Consider the following 20,192-nt stretch of genomic DNA (forward strand, 5'->3'; position numbering starts at 1 on the left):
CACACACACACACACACACACACACACACACACATTCCACCAGAAGTTGCTGAGGATGTAACTCCATAGATGGGCTACTTGCCTAGTATGTGCAAGGCCCTGGGTTCAATTAACAATGGTGGCCTGGCAGTGGTGGTGCACGCCTTTAATCCCAGCAGAGCCAGGCGGATCTCTGTGAGTTCGAGGCCAGCCCGGTCTACAGAGCGAGATCCAGGACAGGAACCAAAACTACACGTTCAGCGCAAGGCCCTGAGTTCGGTCCTCAGCTCCGGGAAAACAAAACAAAACAAAACAAAACAATGGGATGGTGGACATTGATGAAAAGTGATTGAAGCTTGTCTGAGATAAGCAGAAAAGGGATTTCCTAATTTCCTAGAGTGCAATAATAATTTGGGCTAAAAGGCTGGGTTCTAATTCCAAGCACTATACTGCCTGCCGGTTTTGTTTAAAGACAAGATCTTGGTATGTAACCCTGGTTGATTTACTAGTAGTTGTATAGCCCAGGCTGGCCTCGAACTCCTGGCTATCCTCCTGCCTCATCTTTCCTTAGTATTGTACTTCCGATTCGGAATGCTTTAGGCAACGGAAACAAATACTATGAAAAATAATCATTTCTAATTTCAAGAATTCCCAAACTAGGCTAGTAAAATAGCTAGATGAGTAATGCCACTTTCCACTAAGCTTGACAACTTGAGTTGAATTCCCCGTATCCAGAAAGTGGGAGGGGAGAACTCCCAAAAGTTGTTCTCTGACCTCTACAAGAGGATATATTCACACATAGATGTGCACACACACATGCGCGCACACACACACACCTACACAAAATAACTGTAATGTTTAAAAAAAAGTCAAGAATTCCCAAGCTAATGGAATAGCCTTAGATTCCACGCAAATGAACTTCGCAGATTTCTGCTACACCACACCTGTAGGAATACACCGCCGCCCACTCCGTCCGAATCCTGGTAATCAATTTTTAAAAAAAATTAATAGAGCGGTGGTTAACTGCTGTTCCAGATGAGGCGACTGAATTTATGGCATTAGGTGGTTGGTCAGACTTGGAAGCACAACGCTCCCAGGGAAGGGAGTAACACTAACACTGCCTCCTAGCCTGGAGCTCACAAAGCCACCCGGTTCTCCTTCCCTAGTGACAGATCAAAGCTGAGTACGGATGCGCCTGGCCGCTGGAAGGCAGCCGCCCGCCGCCCTCTGCGTTCGCTCCCGGCCCCGCCCAAGCCCCCCGCGCGGCCGGTGCGATACCTGGCGAAGAAATCTGCGAGGCCACCGCTCCGTCGAGTTCGAGCCGTGGTGCCCCCGGGGCCCAGCTCCGCCGCCGGCAGGGGTGCGGGCGGCCCCGCCGAGGGCAGGAGGTCGCCGACGCTCTGGCGGCGGCTCACCTCGAACGTGTTCCGAGAGCTGAAGCGGGCGTCGGGGAGGTCGGGGCTGGGCTCCGCGCTCCCACCCGGCCTCGCGGCAGAGGTGGCGGCTGTGGGTTCCGGGTCATCGGTGTCCCCGGCCGCCAGACAGCAGCTCCGTAGCGGGTCCTCCAGCGGCGCGGCCCAGTCGTCCGGGCCGCCCGCACCGTCCACACCCTCGTCGGCGGGATCTAGCAGGCGCGGGTGGCCGCAGGATCGGCGGCGACGCGCCTCCTCCGGGCCGCGACGGTCCTGGCGCAGCAAAAAGCCCGAGTCCCCGTTGGTCATGCTTGAGCGGCACGCCGCGGGGACAGCCTCCGCCTCTGTCCCGCCGAGCCCGGGCTGCAGCGGGGCCGCGGCCGCCGCGAGATACCGCTGCAGGAGCTGCCGCGGCGCTTCCTCCTCTCCAGCCTCCCCGGGCGACTCCGCGGCGACGGCGCCTCCGCCAAAACTACCGGCGGCGAGGACGGTCTTCCCATCCTGACCCATGGGCCCCGGGACTGGGAGCAGCTCGGCGTTTCTTCCCGAGCAGGCTCCGGCATCCTCGGGACCCATCATCTGAGGCGGCGGCGGAGGAGGAGGACTGCCCTGCGCGCAGGGGCCGCGGCCACGGCCGCCGCAACGTTCCCGGACCCACCCCTCCCACCCGCCAGCTAGGGCAGTTGCCGGAGCCCGGGCACGCGCTAGGATCGCGCACGCGCACCAGAGGCCCCGGGCCGGCCGCGACCCGGCGCGTCCCCGAACCATAGAGACGGCAGCTAGAGCGACCCGGAGGACAATCTGGGATCCGCCAGCTGCCTCTGGAAGGCAGAGGATGGTTGGCGCACTCGCAGGGTGGCAATGCTTAGCAGAAGCGCAGGTACTGCACGCTTTGCCAAAAACTCACTTGATGCGATTCGTTTGTGAGAGCAAAATAACGAAGTTAGCCTAAGTCTTTCCATCTTGACAGTTTTTACCTTCTCTATCAACAGTGAGGAATTCTATTGCAACCATTCAGGTCTTCATTGCCCCCAGGACAGCCCCTTACCTACTCTTTCTACTTACCTCCTGACAATCAACACGTTGGTTGTAATGTCACCTGGGTAAGGCGATGTAATGGAGTCTGAGCGAGGACCCTGTGGTAATGGATTAAAATAGAATGATGACCATTTGGTGGAAATAAATGTATTTAATGTGCAAATCACAAAATAGATAATAACTAGCCACAGGAGCGATAGGAGAGCAGCCAGCAATTACAAAGCTATGAGATTGACATGAAGAAATTGGAAACTGGATTTGGGCAAAACACTGGAATTAACTAACATACAGTGAAAGTCCCAAAACTCCAATGATGGAGGAGCCATTTATGTAAAGCACCAAGGTGAATCTTGAGTGACCTTTCCTCCATAGAAGAATGAGGGTAAGGGTGGGGCAGAAACCCAATAGTGTTGGCATTTCAGAAGGGACAGTGAAGTTGTAGTAAAAGACCTAAATAGACATTGTTGTCATAAGATGAAGCAGTAACTAGGGACCATTCATTCTACAAATGCCTCTGAAAGTAAGTATAGAAATGGAATGATGTACTTTGCAAAACAGTACCGTAAAGTCTTTAAAGTTTTGTATATAAAATGTATACATAAACCGGGCAGTGGTGGTGCACATCTTTAATCCCAGTACTTGGGAGACAAGAGACAGGCTGATCTCCATGAGTTAGAGGCCAGCCTGGTCTACATAGTGAGTTCAAGAACAGCCTAGATGGTTATACAGAGAAACCCTGTCCCCCCCCCCCCAAAAAAAAACAAAAACAAAAACAAAAAATAAGAGACAAACAAACATTTATGAATAGCTTTAAGAGTGAATATAACCTACTTGTTTAGTAATAAAATGTGCACCCATGTACCCACCATTCAGATTAAGAACTATCAAGTGTCTTTTATAATGAGCTTTTCTGTAAGCCTAAGCAGCAAAAGCATTTATTATCAAGATCTTTCCAGAGGTAGGAAGACAGCCCAGTTAGTTGGTCAAGTTGCCATGCAAGCATGAGGATGTTCACTCTATCCTCAGCACTCATATAAAAAGCTGGTGTGGTAGAATGTCCTTGTAATCCCAGCACTGGAGAGGCAGATCCCTGGGAACCTCTAGCAACCAGCCTAGCCAAAACAGCTAGTCTTAGATCTCATTAAGAGACCATGTCTCAAACAATAAGGTGAACAGTTCTGAAGGAATAATACCTGAAGTTTGTTGATGGAGTTTCTCTGTCCCGCCAGCTGGCTCCCAAATAATCACACAGAGACTTATTATTGATTATAAATGTTCAGTTGATAGCTTAGGCTTGTTACTAACTAGTGCTTACATCTTAAATTGTCAGGTTTTTAATTTTCATTTTTCTTTCTTTTTTTGTTGTTGCTTTTTTTTTTTTTGGTTTTTTTTTTTTTTTTTTTTTTTTTTTTTGAGACAGGGTTTCTCTGTGTAACAGCCCTAGCTGGGGAATATTATTTTAAGGTGTGTTACTTTTGTTTATGTTGCATTTGTTTAACTCTGTGAAGCTGTATAACTGTCTAAAACACCTGATGACCTAATAAAGCTCTGAATTGCCGATAATGAGGCAGGAAAAAGGATAGGCAGGGCTGGCAGGCAGAAAGAGTATATAGAAGGAGAAATCTAGAAGGAGAAAAGATCAAAGAAGTAGCCAGAGGAGGAGGACTCCAGGAGCCAGCTACCCAGCAACACAGCAGGCCACAGAGTAAGAGTAAGGTTTACAGAAGAGAATGGGAAAAGCCCAGAGGCAAAAGGTAGATGGGATAATTTAAAGTTAAGGAAAGCTGACAAGAAACAAGCCCAGCTGAGGCCGAGCATTTATAGTTAAGAATTAAGCCTCTGTGTGTGATTTATTTGGGAGCTGGGTGGTGGGCCCTCCAAAAGAGCAAAAACAAACAATAACACCTAGCTGTCCTGGAACTAGCTCTGTAGACCAGGCTGGCCTTGAACTCACAGAGACCTGCCTGCCTCTGTCTCCTGAGTGCTGGGATTAAAGGCATGTGCCACCACCACCCTGCAAATTAACCCATATTTCTTATCTATGCTCTGTCAAGTGGTGGTACCTTTTTTCAGCACAGCATGTTCATCTCTTGCTTCCTCTGTGTCTGGCTCATGACTTCCCGTGACTCTGCCATTTTTCTTCCCATCATCCTCTTAGTTTGGCTCTCCCACCTAACCTCTTCCTGCCTAGCTATTGGCCAGTTGGCCAGCCAGCTCTTTATTAAGACAATGAGAGTAATACATATTCACAGTATACAAAAAGGATTATTCCACAGCAGAAGTTGACCTCTGGCTTTCCTAGGCACGAGTGTATACTTATCCTATACATAGGAACACACAGACACCTGCACATACATATACAAAGATCTTTCAAAAGGAAGAAAACAAAGAAATGTGTATGAGCCATACAGACTGATAGGAATCCTATATCTGTTATGGGCGCAGTACCCAGAATAATATGAAATAATAAGTCAATATGGTAGATTATACACCTATAATCACAGAACTCTCTAGGATGAGGCAAGAGAATCTCAAGTTCAAGGCCAACATGGGATACATAGCAAATCTGAGGACAGCATGAGCTACCTAGCAAAATTTGTCTCAAGAAAATAAATTTATAACTCAATATTTAAAAAGACAACCCAATTTTAAAATGAGCTCATACTGTAATCCCAGCATTTGGAAGGCTGAGACAGGAGGATTGTTAGACTACATAGTGAGTTCCAGGCCAGCAGGGGCTACAGTATGAGATAGTTTGTAAAAAAGAAAGGGGGGAGGGTATAAAATTTTGAATATATATGTTTTTCTGGAGATGATATGTTAAATGGAATATTAATAAGCATATCATCATTAAGTTATTTGGGAGTGACAAAGCTATGAGATAGCACTTTTCACTCACTAATGAAAGAAAGGAAGAAAGAAAAAAGAGAGAGACAGAGACAGAAAGAAAGAAAGAGAGAGAGAGAGAGAGAAAGAAAGAAAGAAAGAAAGAAAGAAAGAAAGAAAGAAAGAAAGAAAAAGAAAGAAAGAAAAGAAAGAGGACAAGTGTGATGTGGTACTCCTACAATCCCAGCTCTCTGGAGGCTTCCACAGGAGAATCAGGAAATAGAGGCTGGCCTGGGTTACAGAGCAAAACTGATTCAAAATAACAATAAATAAACTTTAAAAAAAATTTTGTGTTATCTGGTAACATTTTATCCAGTTTTACAAAGAAAAGTCTCCTAATAAGATACATTATATCCTTTATGTGGTCCCTCATAAATTGATTATTTTGCTCTGCCTGTAGTCAAGGAGAGTACAGAGGCCTCAAGTTCTTTATACCCTTCTTTTTAAAATTATTTATTATTATTACTATTGTCTGTCTGTCTGTAATCAGGTTTACACCAGTAGTGCTTTCTTTTACCTACTGAACCATCTTGTGGGTTCTTCATACTTTTTCCTAATCTTTCTCGGGCTATACTGGATTCCCAAAGAGCATCTAAGTATAAGGCACCTTCTACAGTGTTAAATTACCTCCAATACCATCCATACACCCTTAGAGCAATGTTACTCAAACTTTGAAACATATCAGAAACACTTAGGATTAAACACACACACACACACACACACACACACACACACACACACACACACACTGATGCCTGGGTCACACCAATTAAGTATATAACTATCTTCAATGATGAATAGACTAAATAACCATATCATCAGTATGTCCCTTTGGAAATTGATTGAAATATGAATAATAAATTTGATATAAAAATTTAAAAGTGAACTCTGTAATGTAGTAGAAATGTATGGTCTTGCAAAACCATGCAATTTGGTTTGCTACTGAAATCATCTCCAACTTCTGCAAATAATTTAAATTCCATACATTCCTGGCAAAACCCCATCTGGTAAAAAGGGTGACTGGGATCACGGTTGTGGATTATAGTAAGATAATAAGTATTGTAAAGATGAATATTTCAGATTAACTTAGCAGGATGAGGTATGAGTGGGAAATGAAAGATAGAAAGATCACAGAGCAGCTGCTGTTTGGTAAGCCACAGTGGGACAAACCACAGACCAAGAGATAGAGGAAATGCTTTAAAAACACACAATGCTCCTTTAGTAGAGCGATGCATGCCACATATTAGAAGGCATTGTAATCTTACCCCTGGGACTCTGTCATAAGGAAACCATTCCAAAGAAAAGATGACAGCTGTGCAGAGATGCTTATAGCTAAATGCTTTAGAGTCAAAAATTCTAATTTACCCAAATAGTCAGCAATACGAGAAGTGCAGGCCAATCTATGTATATCAAAGACAAGTGAGAGAAAAGCAAAAATACAAAGAAAACTACTAACAAATCTATACTAAATAAAAGTAAGGATGTGTGCCAGGCGTGATGGCATATGCCTTTGGTTCCAGCATTCAGGAGGCAGAGGTAGGTAGATCTCTGAGTTCAAGCCAGCCTGGTTTACAAAGGTAGTCAAAGGGAATTTCAGGACAGCCAGGACCACACAGAGAAACCCTGTCTTGTAAAAAAAAAAATATATATATATATATATATATATATATATATATATATATATATATATATATATATAATTAAATGCTATAATTACAATGATATGTAAAATTATGTATCTATAAAAGTAAAAACAGTTTGCCATGAAAAGAGAAAGAATGCACTCTTTATTTTATACTTTTTGTTGATATTATTTTTGTTTGTTTGTTTTTTGAGACAGAGTCTCATGCAGCCCTAGCTGACTTCAAACTCAATATGTAGCTGAGGATGGTCTTGAATTCCTAATCCTCTTGTCTTCATCTCTCAAGTTTTGAGGTTATAGATTCTAGGTATATATCACCATGCCCAGCTTATACTTCTTTCATAACATTTAAAAACATAATTTAATTTTATGTGTATGTGTGCCAGTGTGTGTGTGTGTATATATATATATATATGCACCACGTGCTTGCAGGATCCCTCTGTGATCAGAAAAGTCTCAATTCCCTGGGAACTGGAGTTGCAGTTGTGACTGGTTGTGAGCTGACATGTGAGTGCTGGAAACCAAACCCAGGTCTTCTGCAAGAGCAGTAAATGCTCTTAACCACTGACTAAGTCATCTTTCCAGCCTCTATAAAAATTTTAAATTGAGGCTGGGTGGTGGTGGCACACAACTTTAACCCCAGTTCTTGAGAGGCAGAGGCAGGTGGATTTCTCTGAGTTCGAGGCCAGCCTGGTCTACAGAGTTCCAAGACTGCCAGAGCTACACAAAGAAACTCTGTCTCAAAAAAACAGAAACAAAAAAATTTAAATTGATTAAATGTTAACTCTTTAAAAAATGCTCTGGGGGCTGGAGATGGCTCAGTGGTTAAGGGCACTGACTGCTTTTCCAGTGGACCCAGGTTCAATTCCCAGCACCCACATGGCAGCTCACAACTGTCTGTAGCTCCAGTTCTAGGGGACCTGACACTCGTGGCAAAATACCAATGCATGTAAAAAAATAAAAATAAATGCTCTGAAGTATAGTTAGTTCTAAATGAATGTCATAACTACACATTGTGAAGTAATGCAAGTAATTTTTATATTGCAACAGGACATTAAGCTGCATTTGCAAGCAAAAGGACCTCTAAGGCCATATTTAAAAGCTATAGATGGGGGGCTAACAAAATGGTTCATTTGTTGAAGGTCTTTCCTTACTGCCAAGCCTAACAATCTGAGCTTTGTCCCTGAGACACACATAGCAGAAGGAGGGTACCAACTTCTACAAGTTATTCTCTGACCTTACATACAGGCACATACATAAGTAAATGTAAATTTGAAGTTACTCTGTGAACTTGAGGCCAGCCTGGTTCAAGGTGAAGCCCCATGATAGTCTGAATGTATTTGGCTCCCATAATCTAATAGGGAGTAGCAGTATTAGGAGATGTGGCTTTATTGGAATAAGTATGGCCTTAGAGGAAGTGTGTCTCTGTGGGGGCAGGTTTTGAAGTTTCCTATGCTCAGGACACTGCCCAGTATCTGAGTTGACTTCCTGTTGCCTGCAAGATGTAGCACTCTCAGCTCCAGCACCACATCTGCCAGCACAACGCCATGCTCCCCGTCATGATGATAATGGACTGAACCTCTGAAACTGTAAGTAGCCACCCCAATTAAATGTTTTCTTTATAAGAGTTGCCATGGTCATGGTGTCTTCACAGCAATGAAAACGCTAACTAAGATAAGCCCTGTCTCAAAAAAAATTTCTTTTAATTATAGACTTCAAAAAATAATGATAGGGGCTGGGTTTGTAACTCAGATGTTAGAGAGCTTGGCTGGATTGTACAAAGCCCTAGGTCTGATTCCCCAGCACCACATAAACCAAGCATGGTGGTACAAACTAGTCAGTAATCCAAATACAGAGGAGGTGGGGCAGAGGAAGGAGATCCAAAAGTTCAAGGTCACCTTCATCTACTAGCAAGCTTGGGCTACATGAGACTTTCTCTCAGAGACAAAACAAAAACAAAATATAACAAATTAAAGTAGGAAATAGTTGCCACTGTTACAATCCAATGAAAGTTTTTACATAAATTCAGTATGAGAAATCTGAAGTTTGTTAAGTGTTTCTATTTTCTGCAACAGCTGGTGTCAGACCTTGTTTTCCTGTTGGCTTAGCAGCTGCGCATGAATCTACTGATATTTTAATTATCTTCTGCCACCTCACACACAGCCCTTTGTGGCCTGGTGGGGCTTCGAGTCCTGTAGCCCTGGCTCTGCTGCAGCTGTATTTTGTAGGTTTAAATTAAGTCTCTACCATGCTATTTATCAATAAGACTCAGAAGTCAAAGGCTGGGGTGAAAACCTGCTAGTTCAGAGAGGCTGAGTAGCAACTAGCTGACCTTGCTTTTTGGCAGGAGACATCCAAAAGAATCACATCTCTTCCCTCGTCCCAGAACCAAGAGAGCTCAAACTCCAGTTCCCACCCTTTCCTTCCAGAGTGTCTTCTCTATCCAAATTGTTGACTTCTCTATGGCCAATACTGGTCAGCTAGTCACTGGCTCCACCCCCTGATTCAATGTATAACTTCATGGGGCAGTCTTGGGAGTCAGAGTGCTATCAAAATATCCCACAATAAGACCTGGAGCCAATTCCACATTTCTATTATTCTTTCAATGACACCTTTTTAAAACCACACTTTAATGCCCAAGCAGTAGAGGTGTACACCTTTAATCTCAGCAGAGGCAGAGGCACGCAGATCTCTGTGAGTTAGAGGCCAGCCTGATCTACAAAGCAAGTTCCAGGACAGCCAGGACTACACAGAGAAATCCTGTCTCCAAAAACAAAACAAAAAAAACCAAAACCCTACAGTTTCAAGCCAAAAGAAGTAGCACATGGCTTTAATCCCTGAACTCTGGAAGCAGAAACAGACCTAGAACTTGAGTTCCAGGCCAGTAATCTGATCTATACAGCAAGTTCTAGCCCTCTCTCAAAATAATTAACTAAATAAAGTAAAAGGAAAAAAAATTACACTTTTCAACCCAGTAGAATACTAAACAAAACAACCCACCAAACCTAAAAGCACAAATATAACTATAGTTCCAATACCCAGAAATAATCAGTTAATATTAACTATTAAGCTGAGGATATAGTTCATTGGTACAGTGTATGCTTAGCAAGTTACAAGGCCCTGGGTTCAATCTACTTCTTGTCTGCCTTAGTGACAGATGACCCTATGAAGTATTTGGAAATGTGTGGGTTAAATGGGGAGCTTGGAAAAGCATATGAAGTGTGGACTAAAAAGGTATGCCTTAGTTAGGGTTGCTATTGCTGTGATAAACCACCCTGAGTTTATTTCATCTTATAACTTATAACTCTCACACCTCACTTCTTCACTGAGGGAAGTCAGGGCAGTGACCTGGAAGCAGGAACTGAAGCAGAGGCCACAGCACTGCCCACAGTGAGGCAGGGTCCTCCCACTTCAACTATCAATCAAGAACATGCCCCCCAAAATAAAAGAAAATAACATAAAAATAAAAAAAGAGCATGCCCCACAGGTCTGCCCACAGCAGGTCTGGTGGAGGCATTTTCTTAACTGGGGTTCCTTCTCCCCAAATGACTCCAGCTTGGTAAAGTTGACATATAACTAGCCAGCACAGTAATCTTGTAGCATTTTAAATGCTTAGGAAAAGACAAGCAAAATATCCACTAGAAAATGGTGATTCCCTTTAACGTATAATTTCATAATATAAATTCCTATGGGGGTCTAATCTACTAGGGAGCCTCTTGCACTGGTGGCTTGGTTTTGTTTTTTGTTTGTTTTCATAAACAATTGAAAATGTGGGGACTGAGGAAAAAAAGAGAGTAGCATGCAGGAGAATGTGGCCACTAAATAGTACCTTGAACCTAAGTCACAAAGTAAATCTATAGGAAACAGCTCTCCTTGGGATGAAAGCAAAAGGGGGCTAGACTAATATTCAACAATATAATCTTGAGATTTAAAATCTAGGGGCATGGCTCTCATACTCACAGGCCACTAAAGACTGATAAAGCTGTTGGATATTAGACAACAGTAAACAGCACGGCTCATGGGGAAGTACAGAGTACAGTGTATAATCCACTTAAAAACATTAAAAATCAGTTTCAAATGCCACAGACAAAAAATTCTGCTGGCACAGTTTGACCCATGGTCCCCCAGTCTGTATCTATGACTCCTTTAAATTCTAGAGGAAAGAGCTGACCATGTCAAAAAAAACAAAACAAAACAAAAACACCTAGCATGGCATGGTGGTGTAGGCCTTTAATCCCAGCAGGAGGGTCTCTGTGAGTTCAAAGACAGCCTGATCTACATATGAGTGCCTAGACAGCCAGGACTACAAAGACACCCTGTCTCAAAAAAAAAAAAAAAAAAAAAAAAACTACCTGGAGGAAACTCAATGCTTGAAATCAACAACAATTAATGGGGTTGCTTTTTTTCTTATTTTAAGGATTTGTCGTAATTCATCAGTAAGTTTAATTCAATAGGCCAGTAAATATTTCTTAATTCTTTCTAGGTACTAAACACTGACCTAACTGTTAGGGATAATAAGTCACTATCTCTGTACAGGTCCTATTAAGTCTTATGAATGCACAGTAAGATGGCGTACAAAATCAGCCCGTGATTTATTTGTTTTTAATAATTTATTTTTATTTTATGAGCATTGGTGTTTTGCCTGTATGTATGTCTGTGTGAGGGTGTCAGATTTCCCGGAACTGGAGTTACAGACAGGCATGAGCTGCCATGTGGCTGCTGGGAATTGAATCTGGAAGTGCAGCCTGTGCTCTTAACCGATGAGTCATCTCTCTAGCCTCTCAGCCCATGATTTAAATCCCACCTCTTAGGATCTCTAGGAGCAAACACACATGTACACACACATGCAAATAAATCTTTGAAAGTTTTCAAAAGTAACAACTGATAAATAAAACCAGCCAACCAACTAGAGACAAGCAAACCAAAAATTTCACCAAATCCCAACCTACTATTTCTTTACTGATAGAAAACTAGGTCTTTGAATTCAGTGCCTACCTAGGTCTTGATACTCATTAATTTGTCTCTGATGGTTTAAAATAAGTCTGGGGCTGATGAGATGGCTTTGCTAGTCAAGGCACTCCGAACCTGACAATCTGAGTTCAATCCCTGAGATCTTCCTATGGCATGTTCCTCAGAAAGTGAAACCTTTCCTCCAGAAGGGAAGGAAGCGCCTAGGGTGGCAAACAGGAGATAACAAAGGTCACATGTCTGGAACAAACCCCAGAGCTATAAAAACTTGCAGGAATCTTGCAGGCCCCTACAGGGAGTGAACAGTACCGGAGTGGAGACTGGAGCAAAGTGAAAGAGATGTTCAGACTGGAGCTTCCTGCAAGCTTTGGAGACCCCAGGGCTGCGTTTCCCAGAGTCCTCACCCAGGATGCAGTGGGTTTCCTGGTGCTGCAGCTGTTATCCTTTCACCCACTCCTGCTAGTGACCTCGATAAAAAACTCATTAGCTCACCAAATTGGATGACATTGATATAATTGTTACTTTAGTCTGTCATGGGCTCCCTTTCTGGTGGTGTGTGTGTGTGTGTGTGTGTGTGTGTGTGTGTGTGTGTGTGTGTGTGTGTGTGTGTTGCTCCAGGAAAAGTCTGTCATACAACACAACAGACCCATGTGGTAGAAGAAGAGAACTAATTCCTACAAGTTGTCCTCTGACTTCCATATGCATATGGTGACATAAATTTATACACACACACACACACACACACACACACACACACACACACGTACTCTTATAAATGTTATTTTTTAAATGTCCACAATTTTATCTTACTTTGTTGTGACAGGAATCAAATTCAGAGCCTACCATATACTAGGAAAATACTCTTGACATTTGACCTCTGCACCTAGCCCAACATCCTTAATTTCTGATATCCCTTCAAAAATCCAGGTTTAGCTCTTTCACTCCTGAGTGGAGTGTGAAGTAAGGGACTCACTTCTGATAAATAGAATGGCAAAAACAATGACATCCATAGCTGGGTCTTAAAAACATGAGCATCCCCCCTTCTTCTTTCTTAGATAAGACCTCAGGAGAAGTCAGCTGCTCTGTCATGAAGACATTCAAGTTGTCCAATGGAGAGGGTCACAAAGAAACAAGCCTTTTACTACAGCCACAAAACTCAGAATGGTAGCTAATCCTTGAGCCCCACTCACTGAAGCCTTCAATCGATCACAGCTTTGATAGGATCTAGATTGCAATCTCTGCAATCAGAACAAGCCTGCTAAGCCACTCCTCAAACCTGATCCCACAGACATAGTGTGAAATATAAACGTCTATTAGTATTTTAAAGTGATGATTTAATACATAATTTACTTACTAGAACTGACACATTAAATCATTATGTAAATTTTAAAGTGTAACTGTTTTGTGGTCTCTTTTAATTGCCTCTTTCCCTTCCTCCTCTTTACATATATATTTTAAAGATTTATTTATATTTTATATGTATATGCATGTTTTGGCTGCATGTATGTATGTGCACCACATGGATGATTGGTGCCCATCTCCACATATCCATCAGAAGAGGGTATCAGATCCCCTGGAACTGAAGTTATGGATGGTTGTGAGCCACCATGTAGGTGCTGGGAACTGAACCTGGGTCCTCTGGAAGAGCAGCAAATGCTCTTAACCACTGAGCCATTTCGCCAGCCTCCCACTTCTTGTATTTTGGCTCTTCAAAAGACTGTGAAATCCCTTTTATTCTGGTAGTTACACAGTCTTACACAGGTTCAAGATGGCTCAGTGGGCAAAGGCGCTTGCTGCCAAGCTCAGCAACCTGAATTCAATCTCTGGGATCCACACGGTAGAAGACTGATGGCCACAAGTTGTCATCAGAACTCCACAGGTCCCTCTGTCTCTGTCTCTGTCTCTCTCTCTCTCTCACACACACACACAAACACACACACACACCACAAAATAAATGAATAGTTAAATAAATAAATATAATTTAAAAATTAACTTCTAAGACTTTTTCCTTCTTCAGTGGATTAAAGAAAGATATTCTTTAGCTGTAGGTCTTTTTTTTTCTCCTGTTTGACATATTGGAGAGATATTTTGGATCATTCAGATCTTTCATCAACTTCACAGATAAGTATTTTATCTATGTATCATTTATATGTTGAAGTAGATTTTAAATGCATTTAAGAGCATCAGCTTGGAAAATGAAGGAAAACATTAAAAGCATAAATTCCACCCAAGCAGAGCTTCAGAGTACATGTGGATAAGCCTGTGAGCACAACATTTCCTACTTGTAACCAGAGCAAGGACTTGTGTTTGTTGATAGGTGTAGTGGAGAATGCATTAGAATAAGCAGGGTGGCACTGTGGGACTTGTGGGTCAGCTATACTGGTCAGCAACTTTAGAATAAAGCCTTCCTGACAATACATCCTTGTTTGACAGACATTCTTTCACAGACAGTTCCTAGCAGAGTCTGGCACAGAGTGGAGGAAGTCGTATTGCCCCAGGGGTGCTCAGAAACTGCTCATGTCTTTGTGCATGTAATTACTTTCTCTTCCCTAGGGATTTTGAAAACCAGTGACTAGAGAATGGCTCTGAACTATCCATGCGGTATGCAATGAATGAGGAAATGTCGAGGTTTCATTTACCAACAGAAATCTAAAAGGAGAAAGAACACATATCATGACCCTAGGAAAATCTCAACTTAATTTTTGCCTTGTCTACATTACTGTAGACTGAAAAAGGAACCTTAGGTATTTGATCCTGTTGGCTGAAAAACTACTCTCTCTAAGGGGACTGACTGGCACATTGTTACATTTCCCAGCTGAATTTGTAATTCAATGTAATACCTAATGCCCTGATTCTTAAATAAAAATTAACTATTGTGCTATGATGGTGACTCCTGCCTGTAATCCCAGCACCTGAGAGGCTAGGAAGAAAAATTGTCATGAAATTCAATGGTAACCAGGGCTATATACCTATATCTATATATCTGTATCAATTCAGTGGAGCTAATATTTATCTCATAAGATTATTGACAATAAGAGAAAATAAGTTACACTTAGTTTGGAAACATTAAGTGCTTAAATAAGTGGAAGCGTCTTAGGTTTGACTCTGAGTCCAAATGTCATGACTTAATATGTATTCATTAACTCACATTAGTTGTAAGGACCTGCCCCAGGACCAGCCCTATCAACAATCAGTCAAGGAAGGGGAGGGTTGGAGAGCCCTACCTTTTACTTCAGAGCTAATGACTCTTGAAAGATTCTGGGAGAGGCTGGATCATTGTCTTTACCTGAGTAGCCTCTGCTGAGCTCACCAGGCTCCAACAGATAGCTCCAAACTCTCTGGCACACAGATGGCCCTGGGTAATCTTGTTAGATCACAAAAGAAACAGACATGAATGTGTGAGAGAGATCTGTGGGGAAAGTGGAGGGTGTAGGGGTGACAGCAAGGTGGGAGGTGAGAATGGTCAGTTTGCAAGGTGTTCAGATGAGAAATGGTAAAAATGGTTTTAGTTATAGCATCACATGTACTTCCTCTCACAGAGAAGACACAGTAGTTTATGTTATCTGCACTTTTCCCTCTCACTTCAGAGTTACTTGTATAACTTTTACAACAGTATATTGTTATACTTGTTCTAATATATTATTAGTTATTGTGCTATTTCCTTGTGTGCCCAACTGATAATCTTTATGTTTTCATAGGGAAAACAGTACCTAGGACTCAATAATATCTTTGGTTTCCAGTTTTGGAACACAGCCTCTGCAGATAAGAGAATGATAACAGATAACATATGTTAACAATTCTAAGTGGCTGTACATAGGAATACAACCTTTCTTAGAAATCGGGCTTTTGCAGATATAATCAATTTAATTTGAGGTCATTAGGTTGTGCCCTTAATCCAGTGTCATCAGAGAAGATAGCCATGTGAAGACACAGAGACAAAGGCAAATACTAAATAAAGATGGAGGCAGAGACTGGGGTGTCTTCAAGCCAAAGGCTGCCAAGGATTGCCAACTGTCACCAGTAATGAGAACAGAGGACCCTAAAAAGAACCAACTATGCCAATGCCTTCATTTTAGACTTGTTGCTTTGATAACCTTGAGAGAATACATTTCTGAGAAGTTATCTAGTATGGTATTTTGTTATGGTAGCCCTAAGGAACTAATGCATAAGCATCTGGATGTAAATCATTTATTTTTGAAGGTAAAGTCCAGGAGCCACTGATTATAGGGTTTAGAAGTGAGACAGGAAAGAGAAGGACCCTGGTTGTGTGATTGTGAGTGGGCTGTCTTTATAGGTAGAGCTCAACCATTTTGTGAACCTTTACATGAGGAAGTGTTGTCCTATCTCCAAGGAGGACATTGGCATAAATATTAGTGTATTGTGTATTAGTAATTGGCTGCTATAACCAATTACCTCAGACTTGGTGACTTAAAGCAATAGAAATTCATTCTCTCATAGTTTCAGAGGCCAGAAGTCTGCAACTAGCGTCACTGAGGGGATATTTGGTTTCTTGTTTCTGACACCCTTGGTGGCTGCTGGAAGTTCTATCTTTTCAGTTTATTAAGGTATGTGATTTGCACAAAATGATCAATTCATCGTGGTATTTCGTAAAATGAATACAGCACACTTCAGTTTTACTCCTCTCATCTTTTCATCCCTTCCACTTGCTCCTCCCTCCCAATTCATCTTAATTCTACCTTAATGCCTTAAAAATCTAGATGCTGGCCAGGCACTACTGGCTCACACCTTTAATCCCAGCACTCTGAAGGTAGAGACAGGCAGATCTCTGTGAGTTCGAGGTTAGCCTGGTCTTCAGAGTGAGTTCCAGGACAGCCAGGGCTGTTACACAGAGAAACCCTGTCTCAAAATAAATAAATAAATAAATAAATCTAGATTCCAAATATGTGAGTAAGGTGGTATTTTTTGAGCATAACTTATTTTAATACGACGATCTCCAGATCCAACCATTTTACTGCAAATGACATAATTTCACTCCTTAAGGGAAAAAATAATTTATTTTAAAAATTTTATTTATTTATTTATTTATTTATTTATTTATTTATTTATTTATTTATTTATTTCTGAGACAGGGTTTCTCTGTGTAGCCCTGGCTGCTCTGGAACTTGCTCTGTTGACCAGCCTGGAACTCACAGAGATCCTCCTGCTTCTTCTACCTCCCCAGTGTTGGGATTAAAGACATGTGCCACCACCACCAGGCTCAGCTACAGTTTCTTTATCCATTTATTCGATGATGATTAGCTGGGCTGATTCTATAACTTGGTTATTATGAATAGTGCTGCTTCGTTGCATTGCACTATTCCTATCAATGAACATCTCCTTCATTGAAGAGGCTTGAGAGAGAAGGAATAGAAGAACCTGGGGAAGAGGCAGCTGGGAGAGGCAAGGGAGCCCTCTTATGCAGAGAAGGGAGGAGGCGGGGAGAAAGAAGACAGAAGAGAAAATAGCAGCAAAAGTAGCCAAGAGATCCAGTGAGGCTAAAGAGGAAAACACTGTGTGCACTTGGGAGAAAACCACACTGTGGAGCTTCTTGGTTACCTTCCTATGACCAGCTTCAGGGGAATGTCACAGGAGGATCAGATGCCTCCCCAAAGGACTCAAGGAATCTAGTACAGCTCCTGCAACACTGTTAATGTAGTCCATTGATCCCTATCAGCCTGTATCCAGAAAAGCTCAGAGGGAGCCAAGAGGACATCAAGTACAATCTAGGCTTAACATTGCGTTAGCTGAATGGGTGACAAGCTGGAGTGGACAGGATCAAGAAGCTGATTAGAGGCCAAGCGGTGGTGGCACACACCTTTAATCCCAGCACTCAGGAGGCAGTCTCTGAGTTTGAAGCCAGCCTGGTCCAGGATGGCCAAGGCTACATAAGAGAAACCCTGTCTGGAAAACAAACAGGCCGATTAGATTAAGTTCATCTTAGCTTACTTATATTAAGTTAGCAAGAATCATGAAAGCTTCTATTTTAAAATTTGCTTTCAAACAAAAGCTGCTTGGTTTCGAGACAGGAGAGAGTTAGCATGGCAACAAATGTTTAAAGATAACCCCAAAGATTTTACTTGATTATAAACATAAGTATAAAATGGGCAAAGAATAAGATGCAGTTCCTTAAAAAGCCACCATGAGGGGGCGGGTGCTGGAGAAATGGCCCAATGGTCTAGAGTACTTGCTGCTTTTGCATAGGGCCAGGGTTCATTCCCCACACCCCACTTGGTGGCTCACAACCATCCATAACTCCAGTTCTAAGGGATTTTTTGACACCCTCTCCTGTACCAGGTATGTGGTGTATATACATACATGCAGGCATAATGCTCATACATATAAAATAAAATATCTAAAATAAAATTTAAAAAGCTAGCCCAGAGTTGGTTATGATAATAGAGAAGAGGAAGTGGAGACACAGGATGATAATTTTCCTGGAAGGAGAAAGACAGGACAGTAATTAAAAGGAGAAAACATCATTAGGAAAAAGATAAAGAGTGAAGAGCTCTATGGGAAGAGGCTATCAGGAAAGGAAGTATTAGGGAAAGGCAGAGGGTAAGATAGTTGAGAGAAGGGTAAGAAACATGGAGTTAGTTCTGACTAGGAGTGGGGATGCCTCATCCTTGGAATAACTAGAAGGCAAAGCGAAGAAGGGGGAGCAACTTATGTTTTGGCAGGAATTCAGGCGCTTGGTAAGAACACAGGCTTATGTTTTCAATTTGTGTGATGAAGTAATCTAACAGTGAGACAGGGTGTGGAAGGAGAGCGAGAGCAAGGAGAGAGGTAGAAGGGAGGGAAAGCAGAAAGGACTAGTTTCTTCTCAGGCTCTGTAAGAAGGCCACTGTTCGTGACCTCAGTGTCCTCTAGGCCTCTTCTGGCTTATCTCACTAGCTCAGGGCTGTGAGGCCAACTGTGTCAGGGTTATGGTCCAGAACGATATGCTTTGGCCCGAGCACGGTGGCTCTACTCTGTAATCAGTACTTGGGAGACTGAGACAGGAGGTATTGAGCTGGGGATTAGTCAAATAACATCTCTCCACCCACCCCACCCACCTTAATAGCCTTAAGTTCAGCTTTATGTGTTTTTCTTTTTTTATTTAAATTGTTTTCATATTTCTTACCGACCTCAGTTCCCCCTCCCTCCTAGAGTTTTTCTTTTTTTCTTTTCTTTCTTTCTTTTTCTTTTCGTTTTTCTTTTTCGAGACAGGGTTTCTCTGTAGTTTTGGTGCCTGTCCTGGATCTCGCTCTGTAGACCAGACTGGCCTCGAACTCACAGAAATCCTCCTGTCTCTGCCTCTGCCTCCTGAGTGCTGGAATTAAAGGCATGTGCCACCACCACCCAGCCTTTTTTTTTTTTTTTTTTTTTTTTTTTTGGTTTTACGAGACAGGGTTTCTCTGTGTAGCTTTGCGCCTATCCTGGAACTCACTTTGTAGCCCAGGCTGGCCTCGAACTCACAGAAATCCGTCTGCCTCTGCCTCCAGAGTGCTGGGATTAAAGGCATGCGCCACCACCGCCCGGCGGCTTTTTCTTTTTCTTTTTTTTTTTTTTTTAATGCAGGACAGTCTGGGAGACAAGTACTTGAAAAACATTCTTGCAATGCCTGTATCTTCCAGTAAGAATTAACGATTTGGTCATAATTACTAAACAGACAACGGTATCTTTATCAAACGGTTAAGAGAATCCTAATTCTGCAAGTCTCACTAATATAGTATTTTCTCATATAATGGCTAAACCCAAAGCAAAACGATTCCACAGTGAAACTATAGACTTTTTCTTTAGACAGGTCTACACTGTGTAGGCCCCTTGAACTCATAGAGATCCGCCTGTCTCTGCCTCCAGAGTGCTAGGATTAAAGACCTGCGCCACCACCTAAACTAAGAAGGGCGGTGAGAAGTCATTCTTCATTTGGAACAAACTCCCCGCGCCTGTGGAGAGGCCAGCTTCTAATAAAGAAGCTGCTCTCCGCCCTCCAGAAGCCCGGGAAGGCGAATACCCGCAACAGAATGAGCCACGAGATGCAAGCAACTGAAAAGGCCAAGCCTTCGCCTTCCGTCTTCCCCAGGACCTCAAAGGACCCCGGGCCACCCGCTCGCCCGCGGCCACCAGCACCCCGCCTCAGCAGCGAGTCTCACCCGGGGCAGCCTGCGAGCGTCTGAGCGCAAAGCCGGAGCCGCCAGGGGGCGCGCGCGCGCGCGCCACCGCCTAAGACGGAAGTCCCGCCTCCCATTTCCGGTGGCAGAAAGGTGTGGGGCTGGAATCGGCTTCCT

At 42.8% G+C, this 20,192-nt stretch overlaps 1 protein-coding gene and 1 long non-coding RNA gene across 7 annotated transcripts in view; one reads left to right on the forward strand and one right to left on the reverse strand.

Moving 5' to 3' along the window:
* Tbc1d12 (TBC1 domain family member 12) overlaps nucleotides 1-20,192 on the reverse strand; it is a 105,958-nt gene extending 85,766 nt beyond the window's left edge. Inside the window, exons 1-2 of one of the 6 annotated variants that reach the window (XM_052713598.1) lie at nucleotides 20,058-20,192; nucleotides 2,457-2,527 (exon numbers count right to left, since the gene is read on the reverse strand). Coding sequence is in view for 4 of the 6 variants with exons in the window: in XM_052713597.1 (XP_052569557.1) it covers nucleotides 1,258-2,159 (902 nt within the window). In the remaining 2 variants the exon portion in view is untranslated. Of the gene's footprint in view, nucleotides 1-1,257; nucleotides 2,425-2,456; nucleotides 2,528-20,057 lie in introns of those variants that run through there. The other 5 variants (XM_052713597.1, XM_052713596.1, XM_052713594.1 and 2 more) reach the window with 5 other exon arrangements.
* Nucleotides 2,176-20,171, forward strand: LOC128094972 (uncharacterized). The gene is made up of 3 exons (XR_008213122.1): nucleotides 2,176-2,271; nucleotides 8,395-8,546; nucleotides 19,765-20,171. It is a non-coding gene; the product is annotated as an uncharacterized LOC128094972 (long non-coding RNA).

Source organism: Peromyscus californicus, unplaced genomic scaffold (assembly GCF_007827085.1).
Source record: "Peromyscus californicus insignis strain IS unplaced genomic scaffold, ASM782708v3 Scaffold_4__1_contigs__length_199733344, whole genome shotgun sequence".
Classification (NCBI taxonomy): domain Eukaryota; kingdom Metazoa; phylum Chordata; class Mammalia; order Rodentia; family Cricetidae; genus Peromyscus; species Peromyscus californicus.